General features: G+C 41.5%; 1 protein-coding gene across 7 annotated transcripts in view; it reads left to right on the top strand.

The window, feature by feature from the left end:
* The window catches only part of LTBP1 (latent transforming growth factor beta binding protein 1), a 737,653-nt gene that overhangs the window by 435,088 nt on the left and 278,325 nt on the right, over positions 1–24,240 (top strand). For 6 of the 7 annotated variants that reach the window (XM_029593891.1, XM_029593888.1, XM_029593890.1 and 3 more), the window contains 4 exons: positions 3,219–3,452; positions 7,612–7,634; positions 21,137–21,218; positions 23,055–23,153. In XM_029593891.1, coding sequence (XP_029449751.1) covers positions 3,219–3,452; positions 7,612–7,634; positions 21,137–21,218; positions 23,055–23,153 — 438 coding nt within the window. The remainder of the gene's footprint in view (positions 1–3,218; positions 3,453–7,611; positions 7,635–21,136; positions 21,219–23,054; positions 23,154–24,240) is intronic. The other variant, XM_029593885.1, reaches the window with a different exon arrangement.

The raw sequence follows: 24,240 nt of genomic DNA, 5'->3' as shown, positions 1-24,240 counted from the left end.
TTCATGCTGTACAGCTCATTAATATTTTGTCTGTATTAAGACATTTTCTTTGCATTTTTTGATAATGCTTAAACAGGCATTACTGATGATACAATTTAACGTGACTTTAATGCATGCTAAGCAGCAAATTGGCATCAAATGCATGTTAGTTCGTTAATGTCTGTTAGGCCCCTTAAATTTGACATTTACTTTAACAGGAAACACTGAAAGTCTTCCATTCGAGGTTTGTATGTATTCTACTGAACTCCAAAGCAGTGTTTCCCAACAGATTTCTGGAAGGAGACATCACCCAGTCTGGTTTTCAGGATAGCCACATTTTCATTTCAGTTTCTACCCCACTTTCCTCTTTTCTTTATAACATAACAAAATACAGTTCCAAAGACATAACAAGTTACAAAAGTATTATAACAGTAATGGCTTTGGAGTTTGCTGATTACAGCTAGCTAATGACCCTCTGTTTAAGGATGTGATTGGAGATTTTATAGGCCTTACAAGAGTCGTGATGGCCATTAGCAGTGTAAAATGGCTTTGCTCGTCATTCAAATAGGTTGAAGGAGACTGGAATCAATTAAGTCATTCCTCATCTAATTTCTCCCTTCGTTAGCAGTGGTTGGGATAGTGATGTTGAAACAAACCAACTGCATCTATTCAGCTAGTTCTATTCAGCCCAGAGGAAAAAAAATTCCTTTCTGACCTTAGATATGGAGATCATGTTAAATCCTTGAATTAGTGCTCTTCCCTACTGCATAAAATCAGCTCCACACACATTGCACATTTTTATATTATGGCACCAATGAACAGGAATTAATGTGTGTAGAGACTTCTGAATTAGTAATTGTTTCTGTTTAGCCAGCCAACCAATTTTTTAAAGCCCTTGTGGATTTGTTGCATTCCACTATCATCAGTTAAAATCCCCTGTATGGCTTTAGTTTACTTTGACCTCACATTGTTAATTTAAAGCAAAAATAAGAATAATATTAAAAAAAAACAAAACTTTTTATCTATGATGGCAGGCAAAAAAAATCATCCTAGGATGGGAACTATTAGAGAAATGTAATAAAACATTTATTTATATTCTCCCTAGTGACCAAAATTAGTGTTTGAGAGGACATTTCAGGTTGCCTGTGTGTGTATGTGGCTTTCCTGTCGTTGCCCATTCATAGCTGCACCGTTTACTGGATAGAAACATTTCTTTCCCACACGTGGAGGAAAGTAAATGTGAAGCTATGAATGTACTCCTGCAGTAACTGATGTTTAATCACACGAGCTAATGGCTTCCGTTACTGAAAGAATGCATTCCCAGGTTTGTGTTCTAGTCTCACTCACTGTGCAGTCTGTTTCAGTGTTCAGGAAAAAAAAGGGGATGTTTAATAAGTAAACTGAGTTGACATAAAGTGGAAGTGATAAAGCACCACGCACATAGACCCTGTTCTACTAAGAATATTTTTCCTATTCTGGGTCTATAGGGAAGGGAAGAACAGCTAGTAAATCAGGCCCATAGACAATTCAGAGGTCTTGTTATACAATGACTTAGCAAAAGAACCCATAAAGGCTGAAGTACCTTTCAAGAGAGATCATCCATTAGAAGTGCCGGATTATTTAGCCACATGTACCGAATATGTGAAGTTTGTATAATGAGAGTTTCGTGGAGAGCAGGATTTCTGGTCCTGTGCCGCTCTTAATTAGGATTTTCACTGTTGAAAATACTTAGTGGTCCATGCCTTTCAAAACTGCAAACTATGTAGCTTGGATACCTTTTGTTGGAGCAGCAAAACAGATATTGCATTATACGAGCTTTATCCAAAAAAAGGGCGTGGTTTTGAATGCTTGTGTACTGTTTCTCGTTTTGTTGATCCTTTGAAAGGTATCTTACTCTGCAAAGATTCTAGTTTTCCCCAACACCAATACAGCTGCTAGAGCTATGCAGTCCTCTCAAAATAGCTGATTTGTGTGTGTTCTCCCCTCTTGGTTTATCATCTCTGTGTGTGTGTTCTTTTATTAAGAAAAGCAGCACAATACTGCTATTTTTGCATTCATGTTGAAAAGAGTCAGTTTTTAAAACCTGCATCATTTGCAAACGCTGAATACTTTGTATCTCAGTTTTGCTAGAAATAAGCAATTGAGGATCCAAGAGGGATAGTATATGTAATAATTCTTCTAAGATACAGATAAATCCACATGGCATGTGAGAACAAGTAATTTTAAAAGGGTTTTGTTTTTTTTACAACGGTTCTTTATTCTACCCTCACCAAATAATAAATGTTTTACTTCAAGTCTTAGTAGTGTTACTTATTTTTGTAAGTATTATTTCATGCTTATTTATTATGAATGTAAAACAAACAAATGAGTTTATTTTATCCCAAAGGCAAACATGCTTTGATAGATGGCATTTTTTAGTGGTGGGTGTGGCTGTTATAAACAATTTTGAACTTTTTGCATATTATACAAAAGAAAGTGGAAGATTTCCATCCAACTAAAAATTATATTGAAGGGTTTCTTTTTTTTTTTTTTAACAGATCAACAGCAAAAAGTCAGTCTTTCCCTTGATGAAGAAATTCTCCTGGAGTAGATTTTCACTAGGTTTCCCCTTTAAAGGCAATAATAGCTCACAATGTAATTAGGTTACATCAGACTAGAGCATGAGGAAGCCATCAATGTTGTCAGAATTCAGTGGGCTGATTGTGAGAGTTCAGGTGTAGGTTGACTCAATTTGGAAAACTCTTTTGGGAGAAATTTTCTCGGTCTAGGTTCTCATTGCCGAAGTGATGAGAGCTAAATGTCTCTCTTGTCCGAATGGAGAGAGAGAAATGCTGATTCCCAGTTCTTTGCAGAGAAGTTGGCATGTTGCAGCTGAAAGATACTAGTGTTCTCATCATAAAGAATCCCCCATTATGTGATCTCTAATAGGTTCATTAGACCATCTGGGTATCCCTTTTAACACTACAACTACAAGACACAACTAATAAACTGATATGTGGAACTGCTGGACTAGACCACTTTTTTTTTTAAGAGATGTGGATGTGGAATTTTTTCTTGGTTAAGTTCTGCTACAGGAAATAGACATGTATGTCTTTTAACTGTGACATGTCGATATAAGAGCACTACAAGATCTCATTGGAATTTGTTTAATCTGAACATGAAATTAACAAGTAAAAAAGCAATTCTCTAGCAGCACTTTTGATATGCCTAAACTAAATTTTTTTTCATCCCGAATTTAGTTGCCTTTAAGGATATCTGTCCTGGAGGAATGGGTTACACTGTTTCTGGTTCCTACAGAAACAAGATGAGCGTTTATCACCCTGCTATTAGAGTACATCCTCCTTCCATTGGCAAGTTCCAAACCGCCCCAACAGTGGTTAGAGCTACTCTTGCATCTATTCCAGCAAAAAATGAGCCAATAGAAGCGCTGAGCTTTCCCGAGAAAAATGAAGCGAATGGGCCTGTGCAAGAAGGTAAGAATGGTTGTAAGTATCTGGATAAGGGTATATTGAGATTTATAGGTTAGTTTCACATGTTTACCTTATGCTTTTAATTAACTTGTATTGTGCTCCATAGCGCCTGTTAAGTAAAGGTGAACCTAAGTTAATTGGTACATGAATTGAGAACCCTTCTTCCACCTTCTAGTACCCTTAGCCTGTTACTTTGCATCATCTTCGACTCCTCTCTCCTTCTCTGCATATAGCCAATGCACTTCTAAAATGTGTTTTCTCTATACATCACCAAAATCTGTCCCTTTCTTTCTGAACACACTACCAAAACCATTATCTACTCCCTTATCTCCCACTTAGACTGCTGCTCACAGGTCTCCTTGTAAACCATCATTCTCCACTACAGTTTATCCAAAATTTACCTGCACGAAATATCTTTCACCAATGTCACTACACTCAAATAACCCCTCTTCTGAAGTCACTATATTGATTTCTAGTCCATTCCTGCATACAGTTCAGACTTCTCTTAGCTTACAAGTGCATTCATTCTGCAACTCTTCATTACCTTTCCTCTCACCCCTTCTCATGACCTCCATTCAGTGGGCAAATCGCTCTTATCTGTGATCTTCACCACTGACTCCACATTTTCCACCTTGGAGTACTGTACACTTGGAATAGATTTCCTGAGTTGGTGTATCATGCTCCCTCTCTGACCTTATTCAAATCCAATCTAAAATCCCAACATTTTGAGGCCTCATTTAAATCTTAACTTCTGATTCTCCTAATCACAGCCTTGTTGGTTTTAACCATTTTTTTTAAGAAATGAAATTCCAAAAGTCTCTTTAGCCCTGCATGTTTGTCTTGATTAGATTGCAAGCTAAGAATTCTGTTCAAAACTAATGCACGATACTAAGTAAATGCATTCATATGACCATCATATACACGCCAATGGACTGCATTAATTGTTTAAATGTCTTAGGGGTGTAATCATTGATCATTTAGTGTCCTTGTGCTCCCCCTTTTTTTTTTTTTTTTTTTAATATTTTACATATGCACTTAAAATAGTTTAAAAAACTTATAATATATTAAATTACATAAAGGACTTATCTGAGAACTCCAGGTGTTTGGATGTTGAAAAACGAGGACGAAGTCAGTGAAAATGTTTGAAGATTCAAGGAATTGTAAAAGCAGTCCAGTGTAATAAAAAGGTCAGACACTGCGGCATTTCGAGAGTGTTCACTCACTCACTTCTTCAGGGATCTGATAACTGCTGAATGCTGTCCTTCATACAATATGATCCAAAACCAGATGATAAACTTATATCTAGGTAAAGGAATAAAGCATCTTTCAGCAGAACTAAAAATTAATTGTAAAGAGATGCAATTACAAAAACAGTTATGCTTACTTTATGCTAGATATGGAAACTTAGTGCTTAAGCAATTCTTGATAATACACATACAACACAATATATAGAACCATAAAAATGAGGGTAGAAAAGGACCAATGGTCCAGCCAGTCTGCCCAGCAAGCTTACCATGGTATTATCTGCCGTGCTGTGCAGGTTACCCCCATGTATCAGTCATTGCTGCTTGACGTGCTTTGCTTATGGACTTGGCCATAGAAGCAGTCCTGTGGGGTTTGTTTTTTTTTGACTGTGCATCAGTACTCCAGACTGTAAAAAAAAAGTCATGGCTTCTGTTGGTTGTCCCTGAATCCAAATTTCTCTTTCCCTGCACCCCCTACCGCCTCCTTTGAAGCAGAGAGTGATGTATGTCCAATATATGACTAAATTATTCAATAGAGTTGGATCTTTTTATTACACTGGAGAGTGAAGTTTATAGTTGGGTCAAAGTCATCAAGGCTTATTGGTTAAAGATAGTAATCCCTTGCCTTCTGTTTAAGGGTAGTAATTGCTTCTCTGTGCAGGATACCCACATGCTTATCAGGTCCCTATACCATAAGAACGTCTAATCAATAAATAAATAAATAAATAGTCAGGGCCCTTGTTGGCTGCTGTCTGAATCCATTTCCTTTTTATCTCCTGCTGTTGAAGCAGAGAGCAATATTGCAGTTGCATCAAAATCTCAAGGCTTATTGGTTAAGGGTAGTAACTACCGCACCAGAAAGTTGCCCCCATGCACCCTTTTCTTCATTTCCATCCTCTAGTCTAGGGCTCAACAGTGTATATCCCATGCCCCTTTGAATTCTTTAACTGTTTTCGTTGTCACCACCTCCTCTGGAAGGACATTCCAGGTATCCACCACCCTCTCTGTGAAGACATATTTTCTAGTATTGGTTCTGAGTCATCCTTCCTGGAGTTTCATTTCGTGACCCCTAGTTCTACTGAGTTCATGCATCAGTAAAACCTTTCAGGTATCTGAAGGTCTGTATCATATCACGCCTGCACCTCCTCTCTTCCAGGTATACATATTTCGATTCTTCAGCCACACCTCATATATCTTCCAATACTGAACCCATACCATTTTGGTTGCCCTTCTTTGGACCGCTTCCATCCTGTCTCTATCCTTTTTGAAACACGTGCTCCAGAACTGAACACAGTACTCCAGGTGAGGTTTCACCAAGGACATGTAAAGGGGATTATCACCTCCTTTTTCTTACTGGTTATTCCTCTCTCTATGCAGCCCAGTATTCTTCTGGCTTTAACTATCGTCTTGTCACATTGCCTTGCTGCCTTAGGATCAGCAGACACTATCACTCCAAGATCTCGCTCTTGGTCCATGCATATCAGTCTTTCATCCCCATCACATACATCTCTTTTGATTTATCGCATCCCAGGTGCATGACTCTGCACTTCTTGGCATTGAATCCCCGCTGCCAAATCTTCGACCACTCTTCAAGCTTTCTTAAATCACTTTTCATTCTCTCTACTCCTTCAGGCGTGTCCCCTGTGTTGCAGATTTTAGTATAATCCGCAAATAGACAAACTTTACTTTCTATCCCTTTCACGATGTCATTCACAAAAAGATTGCACAGAGCCAGTCCCAATACCAATCCTGTGGCACTCCACATAACACTGTTTTCTCTTCAGAACCTGCTGTCTCCTGTTAGTCAACCGGTTTGTAATCCATTCGACCATCTTGGTGCCAACTTCCAAACTTCTCATTTTATTCATAGGCCTCCTATGTAGAACCATATCAAAAGCTTTGCTGAAATACAAGTAAATTACATCAAGCTCACTTCCTTGATCCAGTTCTCCAATCACCTAATAAAAAAAAAAAATCAATCAGTTATTTGTCTGACAGGACTTTCCCCTGGTGAATCCATGCTGCTTTGGATCCAGCAACTTCTTGGATTGTAGATAGTTCACTATGCTTTCTTTCGGCAGAGTCTCCATTAATTTTCCCACAACTGAGGTGAGGCTAACCGGCCTGTAGTTTCCAGCTTCCTTTCTGCCACCACTCTTGTGAAGCAAGACCATAACTGCTGTTCTCCAATCTTGAGACACCACTTCCATTTCCAGGATCTATTCTTAAAACAAAAAAACAAACATACAAAAACTCATTTAAATGAATGATAGTAATATCAATAAACAAAATAATATCTCATATAGTGTGTGTGAATATACTGTGTTCTGCCTCTTTTTCTACCTCACTCATGACTTTATGTTCTGATAGTGAAAACCAAATAATCTATATGTATCTCATGTTAAACTAGTATTGTTCATGATCTTTGTTAGCATTGAGGACCAGGTTGTGTTTGTCATCTAGGTTGAAATGTTTATTCTCAGCTCATAAAGAGTTTGAAATGCAGATCTCAATATACCTTTAACATGACTGCAGTTTATTTTTGGCTATAATTATATGGGTCCCATGTACATTTAGTAGGAATTTACATATCACTGGTAAGGTTTTAGCTAAAAATATAAAAACACATCAACTGCATTGGAAAATGTGTCTGGCAAATCCGTGTACCACAGGGATCATAAAGTATCAAAACTCACCTAAAATGTCATGTCAAACAAATTAGAGTAGTGTCATCCGTTCATTCCGACCCATGCAGCCCCATGGTATTGAATAATTTTCTGCTAATTAGTTACATTGTCAAATATGATGAACATGCAAATGATGCTGTTCTGCAAATATATTATTATTATAATATACTTTGTGAAAGTCTGTTTTAATGTTTTGGATCTCTAATTGCGTTATTATTTTTTTTCCTAAAGTGCCAAATCGTGCTCCTGACCAGGTATAGTAAACATTAAGCTTTAATATTGCTATTAACTTCTTTAAACAAAAGGGCATGTTTATGGATCAGATCCTAGAAGAAAGTATGTACAGTACATATGAGCAGGGAACAATTTTCCTATTATCGCATTGCAAAACAATAAGGCAAACCTCTTTTTGTTGGTGATGTGATCTTGGGTATACATAGCAACAGTTGGGCAATCACTGATTTTGTCTACTCAGAAAAGGACCAGCTTTGAGCAGTACAGACAATACTAGAGGAGAGGTATAGCACAGAACCAAGGAATCATTTCCCCAACTGTTGAAAAGGTGATAGTATTATTTATTAGTTATTAAAATATGTATATACTACTTATCAAATTTCCTAAGTAGTTTACAATAAAAGATTCATAATAAAAACCAAGACATAAAACAAAAATAAGAAAATCATTAAACATATCAAAAATAACTTAAAAGCTGCTAATCATCTCAATTACACATAGTAAAATATTTTCTACTGCCATTATTTTACTTTTGATAAAATTTTCAATTAGCTTTTTAACACTTGCTGCTGCTGTATTACTCACACTTAGCTGTTTATGTTTGAATATCTACACCCATATGGATATAAATTCCATGCATGACAGAAAAGATTACAGCGATGGGAGAATAATACTGTCCACATGACAGGAATGGTGAAACAGACTGGGAAATACTAAGAGAGAATAGGCAGATTACTAAAATTAGAGACACAAAACAATGAGTGATTTCAATATGATATTGATTGGGAGAATGTCTCATCAGGGCATAATAGGGAAATTAGGTTTCTAGATGCCATAATTGAGTACTTGATGAGCAGCTCGCCCTGGAACTAACAAGAAAGGGAACCTCTTGAAATCTAGTTCTCAGTGCAATGGAGGTCCTGGTGCAATGGGTTATGATGGTGGAGTTTCTTGGCAATAGTGATCATAATGCAATCAAATGTGATACAATCATAGAAACATAGAAACATAGAAATGACGGCAGAAGAAGACCAACCGGTCCATCCAGTCTGCCCAGCAAGCTTCACACATTTGTTCTCATACTTAACTGTTTCTCTTGGCTCTTAGTAACCTTATGTTCTAATTCCCTTTTCACCCCCACCATTAATGTAGAGAGCAGTGCTGGAGCTGCTTCCAAGTGAAATATTAAGTTTGATTAGTTGGGTAAGCGGCAGCATAGCTCTCTGCCATGAAGCAGAGGGCAATGCTGGAAATGTGTGAAGTATCAGTTTTTCTTTTCCCCTGTCATTGAAGCAAGGAGTCATGCCGGACATGCACCGAAAGTGAAGAATGCCTTGAAAGTCACATTAACTATCATCAAATATTGAAAAGCCTAATAATTGGTAATACCTATAAGCCCATGAACCCATCCCTGTTTTTTTTTCTTTTTTTCTTTTCTTTTTTTAATTGGGAGATGGATGCCCTTCATCCTTCTACTCTGTGAAGGTGGACACCTACCACCGGCCACTGGCATCCCGCTCCGTTAATGCCTCTGTGGCTACTGCCGCTCCATGCAGTGTTTTACTACCTGCTCTTTATATGCGTCCTCTAGAACTGATGGATCCCATCCCTGGGTTTTTTTATTATTTATTTAATTGGGAGATGACAGCCCTCCATCCTTCCGCTCCGTGAAGGTGGACACCTACCACTGGCCACTGGCATCCCGCTCCGTGAATGCCTCTGTGGCTACTGCCGCTCTGTGCAGTATTTTACTACCTGCTCTTTATATGGACACCTACCACTGGCCACTGGCATCCCGCTCCGTGAATGCCTCTGTGGCTACTGCCGCTCCGTGCAGTATTTTACTACCTGCTCTTTATATGTGTCCTCTAGACCTGATGGATCCCATCCCTGTTTTGTTTTTTGTTTTTGTTTTTTATTTAATTGGGAGATGACAGCCCTACATCCTTCGGCTCCATGAAGGTGGACACCTACCACTGGCCACTGGCATCCCGCTCCGTGAATGCCTCTGTGGCTACTGCCGCTCCGTGCAGTATTTTACTACCTGCTCTTTATATGCGTCCTCTGGACCTGATGGATCCACAATATTTATCCCATGCCCCTTTGAAGTGCTTCACAGTTTTGGACTTCACCACTTCCTCCGGAAGGGCATTCCAGGCATCCACCACTCTCTCCGTGAAGAAATTCTTCCTGACATTGGTTCTTAGTCTTCCTCCTTGGAGCCTCAGCTCGTGACCTCTGGTTCTGCTGATTTTTTTCTGTTGGAAAAGGTTTGTCATTGTCTTTGGATCGTTAAAGTTTTTCAAGTATCTGAAAGTTTGAATCATATCACCCCTGCTCCTCCTTTCCTCCAGGGTGTACATATTTAGATTCTTCAATCTCTCCTCGTATGTCAACCGATGAAGACCCTCCACCTTCCTGGTCGCCCTTCTCTGTACCGCCTCCAACTTGTCCTTGTCTCTTTGTAGATACGGTCTCCAGAACTGAACACAGTACTCCAGGTGAGGCCTCACCAAGGACCTGTACAAGGGGATTATCACTTCCCTTTTCTTACTCGATATTCCTCTCTCTATGCATCCCAGCATTCTTCTGGCTTTTGCAATCGCCTTGTCGCATTGTTTCGCCGACTTCATATCATTAGACACTATCACCCCAAGGTCTCTCTCCTGCTCCGTGCACATCAGCCTTTCCCCCCCCATCGAATACAGTTCATTCGGATTTCCACTCCCCAAATGCATGACTTTGCACTTCTTGGCATTGAATTTCAGCTGCCATATCTTCGACCACTCTTCCAGCTTCCTTAAATCCCGTCTCATTCTCTCCACTCCTTCCGGCGTGTCCACTCTGTTGCAGATCTTAGTGTCGTCCGCAAAAAGACAAACCTTACCTTCTATCCCGTCCGCAATGTCGCTCACAAAGATATTGAACAGGACCGGTCCCAACACCGATCCTTGCGGTACACCACTTAAAACCGCTCTCTCTTCAGAGAAAGTTCCATTTACCATCACGCATTGTCTTCTGTCCGTCAACCAGTTTGCAATCCAGGTCACCACTTCGGCACTCACTCCCAAGCTTTTTGTTTTATTCACCAGTCTCCTGTGCGGAATCAGTGGAGAAAGAATAGTAAAACTATTACAGTAGCAAGGGAGGTTATATGATCAAATGAGGAAATTAGAAGAATCTAAAAGGTGCACTTGGAAGGGATAAAAGTCTGCATGAGATGCACAAAGGTTATTTAAAGAAACCATATTGGAAGCCCATATAAAATGTTTCACAAGATAAAAAGTTCAAAAGAAGGAAAAACATCTGCCAGCATGGCAAAATGGTGTTATGAAAAAGACTATTAAGACAAAAAAGAAACATAGAAAGCAGGATACAATGAGGAAAAGAGAATCAGCACTAGCAAATTAGATGTAACAAATTAATAAAACAGGCTAAGAGAGAATATGAGGAAGAACGTATTAAAGCTACAAAAATGAATAATAAAAGCCTTTTCAAGTTCATCAAAAACAAAATGCCTGCAGGGGTAAGCTGGACCATCAGATCACAAGGGAAAAGGAGATGTGCAGAGAGGATTAAGGCCATAACAGAAAAACTAAACTGATTCTTTGCTGTGGTCTTCAAGGCAAAAGATATTGGGAAAATACCAACACCAGAACCATATTTTTCAGGTGATGGTTCAGAGGAATTAAAACAACTCTGTCAGTCTGGAAGAGATGCTAGAGCAAACTGAAAGTTAAATAGTAGCAAATCATTTGAACCTGACGGTATTCACCCCAGAGAATTAAAGGAACTTAAATATTACATAGAAATCTTTTTTTTTTTTTTTTCCTGATAATCCGTAACTTACCATTCAAATCTGCTACTGTACCTGACAACTGGAGGGATAACCATTGTGATGCCAATTTTTAAAATGGACTGTAAGGGTGATGTGAGAAACCACAGACTAGTGAATCTGATGTCAGTGCCAGGTAAAATGATGGACGGTATTAAGAACCAAGTTATTGGGCATATGGTTGAACCTGGCTTAATGGGAAAGTGCCAACATGAAGTAAACAAAAGGTCATGCCTTCCTAATATTTGAAGATGCAAATAAGCTTGTGGATATGGGCAAGTTGGTCGATATAGTATATCAGAAGGCACTGGATAAAGCCCTCATGAGAAGTCATGCGAGAGGAAATAGTGTTCTCACAGGACAAGCAGGATGGTTGTCCTCACAAATGGGTGACATCGAGGATGGAGCCCACCACGGAAAACTTCTGTCAAAGTTTAAACAGAACTTTGACTGGCCCCTACTGGGCATGCCCAGCAAGGCACTGACCCTGCAGCCAGCAGGGGTCTCCCTTCAGCCTTCTTTTTTCCGCGCAGCAGTTGCCACGCGGTGAAAGGAGCTCTCTTACCACGTTCCTGACAGGAATTCGGTATTTTTCTTTCCGAAGAAAATTTGCCCCTCAGGGGTCTCCCTTCGACAAATTTTTGTCACCCTCCGCGGAAACCGGTAAGTTTTTTGCCTTTTTTTCTTCGACTACCGTCGAATTTGGCCCTCGAGGCCTGTTGGCAATTACCGAGCCCGCGACTAAATTTGGCCTTAAGCCATGGCGACGGGGTTCCGTCGATGCCCGGATTGTACCCGGACTATGTCAATCACAGACCCCCATAGGGTTTGTGTTTTGTGTTTGGGTAGTGAGCATGATGTCCTGACTTGCACCAAATGTGCCCTAATGACACCTAAGGGTCGCAAAGCCAGGATGGAGAAGATGGGGCTCCTCTTCCATGCACCCACCCCAACGCCATCGATAGCATCGACGTCATCGGAACCGGCACCGTCGAAGTTGCACCACCATCGTCAACCCTCCGGTGACCGTCCACCATCGATGACTTCTCGGCCGTCGACTCCTGTCCCCTCCCCGGATGGGCGAGGAGACCGGAAGGACAAGCATCGCCATCGACGGCACAAGTCTCGGCCTGTCGAGGATCCACAGTCATCGACCTCTGAACAAGCCGAGCCACCGACTAAGAGGCCTCGTTCAGACTTGGCACCGTCCACGTCTCGTTCGCAGGCATCGAGGAAACCCTCACCCTCTCGGGGTGTGGGAGCCGTGATCCCACCGGTTACGGTGGTCCCTCCGGCTCTGCCTCAGCCTCCCTCTCCCGTCGAGCCGGGTATTGTTACCCCTGGTCTCCGGGCAGAACTGGACGGCTGGTCCAGGAGGCCATCGAGAAAGCGATGCAAAGATTCCAACCTCCATTGGCACTGTCTCCGGCACCGATTCCGGCACCGCCACCGGCATCGACCCCGGCACCGACTCCGCCACCGAGGAAGGAACCGACCACCGAACCTTTGGTGGAAGCGCTGGCACCGCTACTACAACGTATGGAGGCACTTGTACATGCCCTCCCATCGATAATTCCAGTAGCACCGACAGCGCCATCGTCTCCGACTGGATTTTCATCGGCGGGAGAAACACCGTTCCTGATTCCCCCTTCCGGGGTGGTCCCATCGGTGCCTTCTCGTATATCTCCACCGATTTATCCTTTGGCTCCATCGGTTCCAAGACCGGCACCGACTCCATCGGCAGCACTGAAACCCTCGATGCCGTTCCCAGTACCGATTGTACCACCGGTTCCTCCAAGGTTTCCTTCGATGCCTTCGGATCCTCAACCAGGTCCATCGGGGCTTCAACCCCCAAGTGATCCCTATGATACCTGGGGTGATGATACATCTTCTGACACAGATTTACCATCACCGCCTTCTCCTACAGAGAGTAGAAAAAGATCTCCTCCAGAGGATCTCTCCTTTATTAATTTTGTTAAGGAGATGTCCGAAATTGTACCTTTTCAGCTGCAATCTGAGACCGATGACAGACACCAGATGATGGAACTGCTTCAATTTTTGGACGCTCCAAAAATCATCGCTTCCATCCCCATTCACCAGGTGTTTCTCGATCTCTTAAAGAAAAACTGGGAATCTCCTTCATCTGTATCACCAGTTAACAAGAAGGCTGACTCCACATACCTCGTCCAGTCAGCACCAGGCTTTCAAAAGCCTCAACTGGATCATCGCTCTGTTGTGGTGGAGTCCGCACAAAGAAAAGCCAAGCGTCTCAAGCCACACTCCTCCACTCCGCCGGTCAAGGACAATAAATTCCTAGACAATGTGGGACGGAAAGTGTACCATGGAGCTATGCTGATTTCTCGCATAGCCTCATATCAACTCTACATGACGCAATATAACAGAGCCATCCTTAAACAGATGCAAGATTTTGCTGACACATTACCTGACCAATACCAGCCACAGCTTCAGACCCTTCTTAACAAGGGGTTTGAAGCGGGGAAGCACGAGATCAGAACGGCTTATGACATCTTCGATGCCTCCACAAAGGTTTCAGCTACTGCCATCTCGGCCAAACGTTGGGCTTGGTTAAAGTCATCCAACCTTCGCCCAGAGGTCCAGGATCGTTTAGCGGATTTACCCTGCTTAGGGGACAATTTGTTTGGAGAACAAATTCAGCAAATAGTAGCTGAATTGAAAAATCACCACGAGACGTTGAAACAACCTTCTTCTGTTCCGTCTGAGGTTTCCTCCAAACAACCACTTAAGAAGGACTCTAAGAAGTCGTTCTTTCGGCCACGCCGTTACTACCCTCCATCGGCCAGGCCTCGTCCAGCTCGATCCTCTACTAGGCCTCAGCCGCGTCAGCCTAGGAAACAAAGGCCTACTGTAGCCCCTCCTCCTGGGCCTGCGGTTGGCCTTTGACTCCCCTGTAGAGAACACATGCCAAACCCCTCTTCCAGACATTCCTGTAGGAGGTCGACTGTACCATTTTCTACAACCTTGGTTGCACATCACCTCAGATCAGTGGGTGATAACAATTATCGCACAGGGTTACCACCTCAACTTCATAACTCTTCCGGCAGACTCCCCGCCTCTTCAAGCATGGAGTCTATCCACCCATTTGGCTCAATTACAACAGGAAATGTCTCTTCTTCTGCAATCAAATGCTATAGAACCCGTTCCTCCCTCTCAACGAGGCAAGGGATTCTATTCCAGATACTTCCTAATACCAAAGAAATCAGGGGGACTATGTCCCATTTTGGACCTTCGAGCCCTCAACAAATACCTTCAAAAAGAGAAGTTCAAAATGGTAACCCTAGGCGCGCTGCTCCCTCTGCTACAAAGAGGGGATTGGCTGTGCTCTCTCGACCTCAAGGACGCTTATACCCACATTGCGATCACACAATCCCATCGCAAATATCTGCGGTTTCTCGTAGGCCACGACCATTATCAATACCGTGTCCTACCTTTCGGTCTGGCTTCTGCCCCACGAGTCTTTACCAAATGTCTCGTAGTGGTAGCAGCATTCTTAAGGAAGGAAGGTGTCCACGTCTACCCCTACCTGGACGATTGGCTAATCAGGGCCTCCACCCAACAGATAGCTCAATCCTCCCTAAAATTGACAATTCAAACACTCCTTTCCTTAGGGTTTCTTGTCAATTACGAGAAATCTTGCTTAGTCCCGTCTCAAACCTTATTCTTCATTGGAGCAGACTTGGACACCTTACAGGCAAAGGCTTACCTTCCTCTTCAGAGGGTCCACACCCTAATGTCCCTGGCTCGCCAGCTCCAGTCTCAGAACACTGCCACGGCTCGCCAGTTCCTCATTCTCCTAGGACACATGGCATCCTCGGTTCAAGTCACTCCCATGACCCGACTAGCCATGAGAGTAACACAATGGACTCTACGACACCAATGGATTCAAGCTTTTCAGCCTCTGTCCTCCATAGTCACAGTCACACAAGCGCTGCGCCTATCCTTAACCTGGTGGACGACTCAGGTCAACCTCCTTCAGGGCTTACCTTTTCTTCCACCGGATCCGCAAGTAATCCTAACCACCGACGCTTCTCACATCGGTTGGGGAGCCCATGTGGACGACTTTCAAACCCAAGGGTTATGGTCCAAAGAGGAAGCCGAACACCAGATCAATTTCCTGGAACTTCGAGCAATCCGCTATGTGCTCCGCACTTTCAAAGATCATCTCTTTCATCAGATAATCTTAATCCAGACGGACAACCAAGTGGCCATGTGGTACATAAACAAGCAGGGAGGCACAGGCTCCTTCCTTCTGTGTCAGGAAGCTGCGCAGATCTGGGCGGAAGCCCTCTCCCACTCCATGTACCTCAGGGCCACTTACCTGCCGGGAGTAGACAATGTATTGGCAGACCAGCTGAGCCGTGTCTTCCACCCACACGAGTGGTCACTCGATCCTCTGGTAGCGACCTCTCTGTTTCACAAGTGGGGTTCTCCCCGCATAGACCTCTTTGCGTCCCCTCAGAACCACAAAGTGGACGATTACTGCTCTCTCATTCGGAGCCAGCACTCTCGGCCGAGGGATGCATTCTCCCTCAAGTGGACAACCGGTCTGCTCTATGCATTCCCTCCACTCCCTCTTGTGTCAAAGACTCTCGTGAAGCTACGCCAGGACGGAGGAACCATGATCCTGATAGCACCTTACTGGCCACGCCAAGTATGGTTTCCAATACTCCAGGATCTCTCCATCCGCAGGCACATTCCTCTGGGAAAGGACCCGCATCTGCTCACTCAAAACGACGGATGCCTCCTCCATCCCAACCTCCAAGCCTTGTCCCTGACGGCATGGATGTTGAAAGGTTAGTCCTTCAACCATTTAACCTTTCAGATTCCGTTTCTCGAGTCCTGATAGCTTCACGAAAGCCTTCCACAAGAAAGTCTTACTCATACAAATGGAAAAGGTACACATCATGGTGCACTTCTCAGTCCCTTGATCCCCTTTCCTGTCCAATCTCCAAATTCTTGGACTATTTATGGCATCTCTCTGAATCAGGTCTTAAAACCTCTTCTATCAGAATGCATGTCAGTGCGGTAGCCGCCTTCCATAAGGGTATTGGGGGTAATCCTATTTCAGTGCAACCCCTAGTAACACGCTTTCTTAAGGGCTTACTCCATCTAAAGCCACCCTTGCATCCTCCGGCCCCATCCTGGGACCTTAACCTGGTTCTTGGTCGTCTAATGAAACCTCCTTTCGAACCTCTGCACTCCTGTGACTTGAAATATCTCACTTGGAAAGTGTTATTCCTTTTGGCTGTTACTTCAGCTTGCAGGGTTAGTGAATTACAGGCCCTAGTTACCTATCCGCCTTACACTAAGCTCCTGCAGGACCGGGCGCTACTCCGCACTCACCCTAAATTTTTACCTAAGGTAGTTTCGGAGTTTCATATCAATCAATTTATCGTACTACCTATCTTTTTTCCCAGGCCCCACTCAAACTCTGGAGAGCAGACCCTGCATACCCTAGACTGTAAACGGGCTCTAGCTTTTTACCTAGACCGTACAGTTTCCCACAGGAAGAGCACTCAATTATTCGTCTCTTTCCATCCTAATAAGTTGGGACAACCTGTGGGTAAGCAGGCTCTTTCTTCCTGGTTGGCGGACTGCATTTCTTTTTGCTATGAGCAAGCTGGCATTCCTTTTCAAGACCGTGTTAAAGCACACTCTGTGAGGGCCATGGCGACGTCAGTGGCACACCTTCGATCGGTGCCGCTTCCTGACATCTGCAAAGCTGCAACCTGGAGTTCTCTCCATACTTTTGCAGCCCATTATTGTTTGGACAAGGCTGGAAGACAGGACTCCATCTTCGGCCAGTCTGTCTTGCGTAACCTTTTTCCAACCTGATGTACCAACACCCTTCCACCTACCCGGTAGGGTGCGGATGCCCTTTCCCAAATTTCTCCTCAGTTGTTGTGCCTGCTGCACACCGTTGGGTACATTTGGTGCAGGTCGGGACATCCTCAGCTCGGTACTCACCCATTTGTGAGGACAACCATCCTGCTTGTCCTGTGAGAAAGCAAATGTTGCTTACCTGATGTAACAGGTGTTCTCACAGGACAGCAGGATGTTAGTCCTCACGAAACCCGCCCGCCTCCCCGCGGTGTTGGGTTCATTTTATTTTTACTTTCTAGGCACTGCCTGTAGCTTTGAAAATCAGACTGAAGGGAGACCCCTGCTGGCTGCAGGGTCAGTGCCTTGCTGGGCATGCCCAGTAGGGGCCAGTCAAAGTTCTGTTTAAACTTTGACAGAAGTTTTCCGTGGTGGGCTCCATCCTCGATGTCACCCATTTGTGAGGACTAACATCCTGCTGTCCTGTGAGAACACCTGTTACATCAGGTAAGCAACATTTGCTTTCTGTTGTGGATTGGTAACTGTTGAAAGGATAGGATGGGAAAAAGAGAAGGATTAAATGGTCAATTTTCCCAATGGAGAAAAATAAATAGTTGTATACCCGAAGGCTTTATACTAGGATCAGCATTGAACTTATTCATTACTGATCTGAAAAAGGGAACAATGAATGCAGTGATAACATTTGCGGATGATACAGAATTATTTAAAGTAATTAAAACATGAGCAGGAAAGGAAGATCTTGCCTTGGGAAGTGGACATGTAAATATCAGATGAAATTTAATGTAGACAAATGCAAAGCGGTACACATAGGGAAAAATACTCCTAACTATGGCCAGGATTCATCATTCAACGCAGAATAATGAATCCTGCGAAAACGGGGGGTGGGCCTGCAGCCTTCGCACCATGGCGGTGTGTCGGCTGCCGGCTTAGATGCCTGTCTTAGATGCTCAAAGATCATTGGAACAGCGGTTAGAGAAAGTAGAAAAGACCTTGGCTGAGAAAAATGAAAACAATGAGACACTTAAAGAAATGCTAGAGAGTAAAAACCTGCAAATGAATTTGATTAAAAAAAACAGGAATTTAATGAACAAAGTGGAAAACTTAGAAAATGTAATAAGGGGGAAGAATTTACGGATATTGGATTTTCTGAAGGAACCTCTAATTTCAGCTAAAGATGCTATATGACTCAAATATTAAAAGTTTCAGAGCAAGCTCTACCGATAATCTTAAAGGCATTTTATGTACCACCATATAAAAGAGGCTCCTTGAATCAAGAGGGCCTACAAATAATTTCACCAACTTCACCACCACTGGATATTTCTGGTTTATTAGAATCTACAAATGTGGAGAGACGCTTGTTCCATCTACAATGGTTGTTACATTCCTGATACAATCCGATAAAGAATGGATTGAAACTTTATTTCTGCCATCGTCAAGATTTGTTTAAGGGATTTAAGATTTGTATATTACCTGAAGTATCTAGAACTACACAAAAAAAGAGAAAAGAATTCTTAAAGTTAAAAAATAGAGTGTTAGAAATAGGAGCATTCTATTTAATAAAATTTCCTTGTAAGTGTATTTTGAAATATCAGGGGAATACTTATATATTTTATACCCCAGAACAGGTACTGGATTTCTTGGCAAATAAAACTTCTAGCGTGTTAACTTAAATACAACTTGGAAATTCTCCATAGAAGGCTCATTGTATGTATGCATATTATGTATAAACCTCTCTGTACATCAGTCTAGTCAATCTTTTCTTATATTGAATGTTATGTTATGTTAATGTTATAACCCCCTTGTTCCTTGTAAACCGATATGATATGATCAGTATCATGAATGTCGGTATAGAAAAGAGTTAAATAAAATAAATATTGTTTTGGGGATTTCAATGAGGTTTAAATATTCACCCCCCTTCCATAATGTGGACTAGAATAGGAGCAGATTGTTAATGTTTGTTAAAAGTCAGACTGAATTGAATTTGTTTAATATGTTAAAATCATAAAGTCTCCTTTTCTGATATGCATTTAAAAAAATGAATGTATAATTGATAATTATAAAAGTAAAATAAAAAAATAAATAAAATCACGAGAGGTCTAGAATGGGTAAATGTGAATCCGTTATTTACTCTTTCGGATAATAGAAGGATTAGGGGGCACTCCATGAAGTTAGCATGTGGCACATTTAAAACTAATTGGAGAAAGTTCTTTTTCACTCAACGCACAATTAAACTCTGGAATTTGTTGCCAGGGGATGTAGTTAGTGCAGTTAGTGTAGCTGGGTTTAAAAACGGATTGGATAAGTTCTTGGAGGAGAAGTCCATTACCTGCTATTAATTAAGTTGACTTAGAAAATAGCCACTGCTATTACTAGCAATAGTAGCATGGGATAGACTTAGCTTTTGGGTACTTGCCAGGTTCTTATGGCCTGGACTGGCCACTGTTGGAAACAGGATGCTGGGCTTGATGGACCCTTGGTCTGACCCAATATGGCATGTTCTTATGTTCTTAACCAGTTCACATCTACCTGTTCTAGACCGCTCATGATTTTAAAGACCTCTATCATATCCCCCCTCAGCCGTCTCTTCTCCAAGCTGAACAGCCCTAACCTCTTCAGCCTTTCCTCATAGGGGAGCTGTTCCATCCCCTTTATCATTTTGGTTGCCCTTCTCTGTACCTTCTCCAGTGGAACTGGAGAAGGTACAGCATAAACACTATCAGCATATACTAATTTCATGTAAAACATCTTTAAAGCCAGCAAAATAAAAAAAGGATTAATTTGAAAGTTAGAAGTGGAAGTGAAATCAGCAGTTTATTCTCTGAAAGCAACACAAGGTTCTCTTTGGATGTTTATAATGATAGTGCCCAGATCAAGTCTATAGAGCCCATGAAAAATGTATAAGAAGACATGGGCATATAGACTTTATAGAGGACAATTTTTAAAACCTGTTATCCTGGTTAGATGGCTGGTTAGATGGCTCTCTGAAAACTATGTTCACTTAATCCAGCTAAAAAGTATATGCAGGGATCTGTAACGCATACTTTTAACTAAATTGAGGGGAAGCATTCGTGGGGGGGTTGCGCATCTCTTGGCAGGACTGGGATTTAATGCACATAGGTTGTATTTTCAAATCTCTGCCCATTATTCTCTAAAGAAATGTTACTCTTAGAAAAGGCAGGTGCAAAAGTCTGCAGGTAGTTTGTACTCTCTGCAAGTTTGAAAGGGAACGTGCCCACCTACATCCCTTTGAAGATTAGATTGTACCCATTGACTTTGCTCTTAAGCAGGCAGTTTGAAAATTGTTTCCATTTTGGGCGCATAACATACACACACAGTAAGGAGTTGAAATTAGCACAAGTTTGAAACTTGGCTGCAGTACCTTAAATACTATAAAACAAAAATTGGATTGGGTATTCATTTACTTCATGCTTAGAAAACAGGGATGGAGACCTTAGTTGGGAGTTCTTGGAGACAGCTATTAGAAAATGTAAATAGAAAAAATGAACTGGAAAATTTAGACTAAACAAAGAAATCTCAGAGGCAACACTGATTTGTTTACAGTAAAGAACAAAACCAAAATTCTGTCACATAGTGGTCACCTTTAACGTCCATAATATTTTGGGTTTGTTCGCTTTTTACCTAGTTGTTATGAGTCAGTATTTCTGAAGGATGATGTCTGAAAGTAGCATGTTTGGATGAGACCACGGTTAATTTCGGTGTACTGTACAGGACAAGTTGGGACAGTTGAGAGTTGTTAATTAAAGTACATGTTACTTTATTCATTGCATGTTCTTATTATTCATGCAGGAACTTGAATCACCTCAAGAGCCTGGCCAGCCTCAGCTTTCTCCAGGTATTTCTACGGTTAACCTGGAGCCCCGGTATCCAGGTAGTGGTTTAAAAAAAAAAAAAGTACATATAGTTCAAGGTGATAAGAGCAAAGACCAAGAAGCTGTACAGTTTATTCCAAGTTGTTGAAACAATTATATGCATTTTCTATTATTTATTTAATCCTCAATCTCATGAGTTGGAAGTTTTAGTGTTGATACATGTTACTTTTCTTTTTGGCAGCAGTAATGGCTGATGACCTTACTGTCCTCAGCTTACGCCTAGCTGCCATACTCCTATCCCTGGGGCAGAACATGTTGTTACACTGCAGCAAATGTTTACATTTCCAGTTATTTGTAGTAACTGTAGAAATGAAAATGTGTTATTAAAAAAAAAAAAAAAAGCCAGTGGCCTACCTTTTTTTTTACTTTTTAATCTTGATTTTCTTAGTATTTTATCTCTAAAACTTCCAAATAGATCAGTTCATTCCATCTCAGCAGTCAAAATGCTGTGTGCGCAAACTCGCCATAAAGTGATGTGGGAAAGAATAGACTCACTGTATAAATCCAGTGTTCCATGATGTCACTTGTGATCCGGTCTTCCCTTCTGAGACTATATTGAAATGATCAAAGCAAATGGAACAGCATGCTCAGCTAGTTGACCTCATTTAGATGGGTTGCAAGCCTATCTATGCTGCTGTCAATTGCATTGGCGCTCTGCTGCTCTTGTGATGAATATGCTCATACAGCATGGGAATAATCTGTACATACAAGGAAATTCGACATAAAAACTGATCAGTAGCTGCTGTTGTGTCATTGGCTGCCTTAAGCCTACAGTTGTCAAAAGCTTATATATGTTTGCCATGTATTGCTTCCTCTGTTGTATTGGTGTTAAGTTGTGAGAGGAGCGCTTGAAGTATGTGTGAACCCAAAACATCTGGTGTATAACGGAACTCCAGCACTGAACTGGCTGAAGATGTGACCAAATTTTCTTGGTTTCTTGAAGTTACTGGAATCATGTACTGAATAGAGAAAATTGCAGATGTGAAAAGTTAATCCCCCAACCTATGTACTGCAAACTTTAGAGATTAAATTCTTTCTTTTTGATGGTGATCACACTTGGCATGGATGGCACCACCTCAGTTGACCTCACATTGGAGTTGGTTAGTCAAGGGACATAATGAATGACTTAGAGTTTCGTCAGTGGCTCTACTATCTTTGACTGTGGCAATGGACCATAAACTATGAAATATCTTTTAAAAAGATGAATGTTTTTTCCAGTCTCATCTGTAATGGCCTGAGTGATTTAAAGAAAAATAAATGAAAAGACATTCAAGATAAAGAGGTTGCTAAAAAAAAATGATGCATTGGTACATCATTAGAAAAGCAACTAAACTGCCAAAATAAGTATAATTAACCATCATAAAACAGGCATACCAATAATCAAAGGAAAAAAAATCAAATTACAAATGTATAAATGCATTTGTTTCATTTTGCCAAGATTTTGGTTCCCATAAATGGGACCTTTCTCCACGCAGTTTTTCTCCACCAGCAGTTCAATATTATGATTGTTGAGAAAGGTGGGCCTGATGACGGTGCTGTTTAGGGTACCGAAATGTCAATAAGATGGCATGAATGTAAGTGTTTATTGATGCACCTATTTCAAAGAGTGGTATAAAGATATGAAAAGATGAGGATCTTGAATTGGACGTTCAAACATTCTGTTATTCCCAGCTTGGGAACCTCTGTAGCAGAGTTTATAGATACGAATAGTGTTGAATATTGAATGACTAGTGTCTGAACTAGCCTGAACTAGAATAAGAAAATGAATCTATGATGATATAAAACTAGGGTATAATTCTTTTTTCTAATCAGTTTTCTTGTTTTCTTTTTAATAGTATTAATTGAGAAAACATCACCTCCTGTGCCTGTTGAAGTTGCCCCCGATGTCTCTACATCAAGTGCAAGCCAAGTAATTGCACCCACTCAAGTTACAGGTATTTGCTGTGCTTAGAAGGAAAGTATTCAAGTATTGAAACAAAAGCACACGTGAAAACAGCACTGAAGCACCATGCACATTGTATTCAATAATACTTTACTGTAATTTCAGCTGGCAGGCACATCTAGTCCTGTCATGTCTGTGTTGAAAAAGCAGCTGCCAGGTGCAAATTTATGAATACAGTAAAAGTTTGTGCTAGTGAATCTCTATACAGCATGGAATCTTGTGTTTGAAATGCCCTGGCACGGCATTTTGCCTTCTGAGCAAGACTCCAGAGAGCTTACTGAAAGTATCTGTTAGGATCTTGAATTCAAAGAGAAATAAACCATCCATGTCAGTTAGCTGTTGCCCAATTTTGCCTCCACTTTTAAATGATAAGCTAACTGTATGGCACAGGACACGAGAAAAAAATTCCTTTCGAATATATCATCAGTTTGGATGCTGTAAGTTAGACTGTGTTTTTTGTTGGTATGGGGGCTTAATATACTGTTGTATCCATATGGTTCCATCATCATCTGCATTGTTCAAGTGCTGGCTGATGTCCCAGCATCACAGGAATAGTATATGATCTTCCAGTACCATTCTGCTCAGTCGTAATAAATGGAGATATGTGGAGGGAGGGGGATACATAGAGAAGGGGAGAGAGGAAAAAGAGAGATGCTTCGGGCGGGCAAGGAGCATGAAAAATAACAGAGAAGCAGGGGGAGGAGAGAGGCAGAGGAGGGCAAGGTAGACAAGGAAAGAGAAGGCAAAAGAGAATGAAGGGTTTAAGAGGAGAGGTCTGCAGACTGCTTTACACCTCAGCCCCTGATTATAATCCTAACAAAACCTGTAAATCTTTATTAACACTAAAAAAGAAATATTTACAATGATTGTCAGGTATCAAGCTCATTCATTAACATTCTTTTTAGCTCAGGCTATTGATAGGAATTTGGTGTGCTGCCTATCTGAGGAATACAAAAATAAAAAATGAGTAATGCAAAAATATATGCAAAAGAGCTTATTGAGCTTCACCTCATGTTAAATCCTGTCATTTTATAACCAGCAAAAGGGCATCAATCTGTGTTACTTAGAATAGTTTATTC

This window comes from Rhinatrema bivittatum, chromosome 3 (assembly GCF_901001135.1).
Source record: "Rhinatrema bivittatum chromosome 3, aRhiBiv1.1, whole genome shotgun sequence".
Classification (NCBI taxonomy): domain Eukaryota; kingdom Metazoa; phylum Chordata; class Amphibia; order Gymnophiona; family Rhinatrematidae; genus Rhinatrema; species Rhinatrema bivittatum.
Note: the sequence above shows the minus strand (reverse complement) of the source record. Positions and strands in the feature narration are given on the sequence as shown.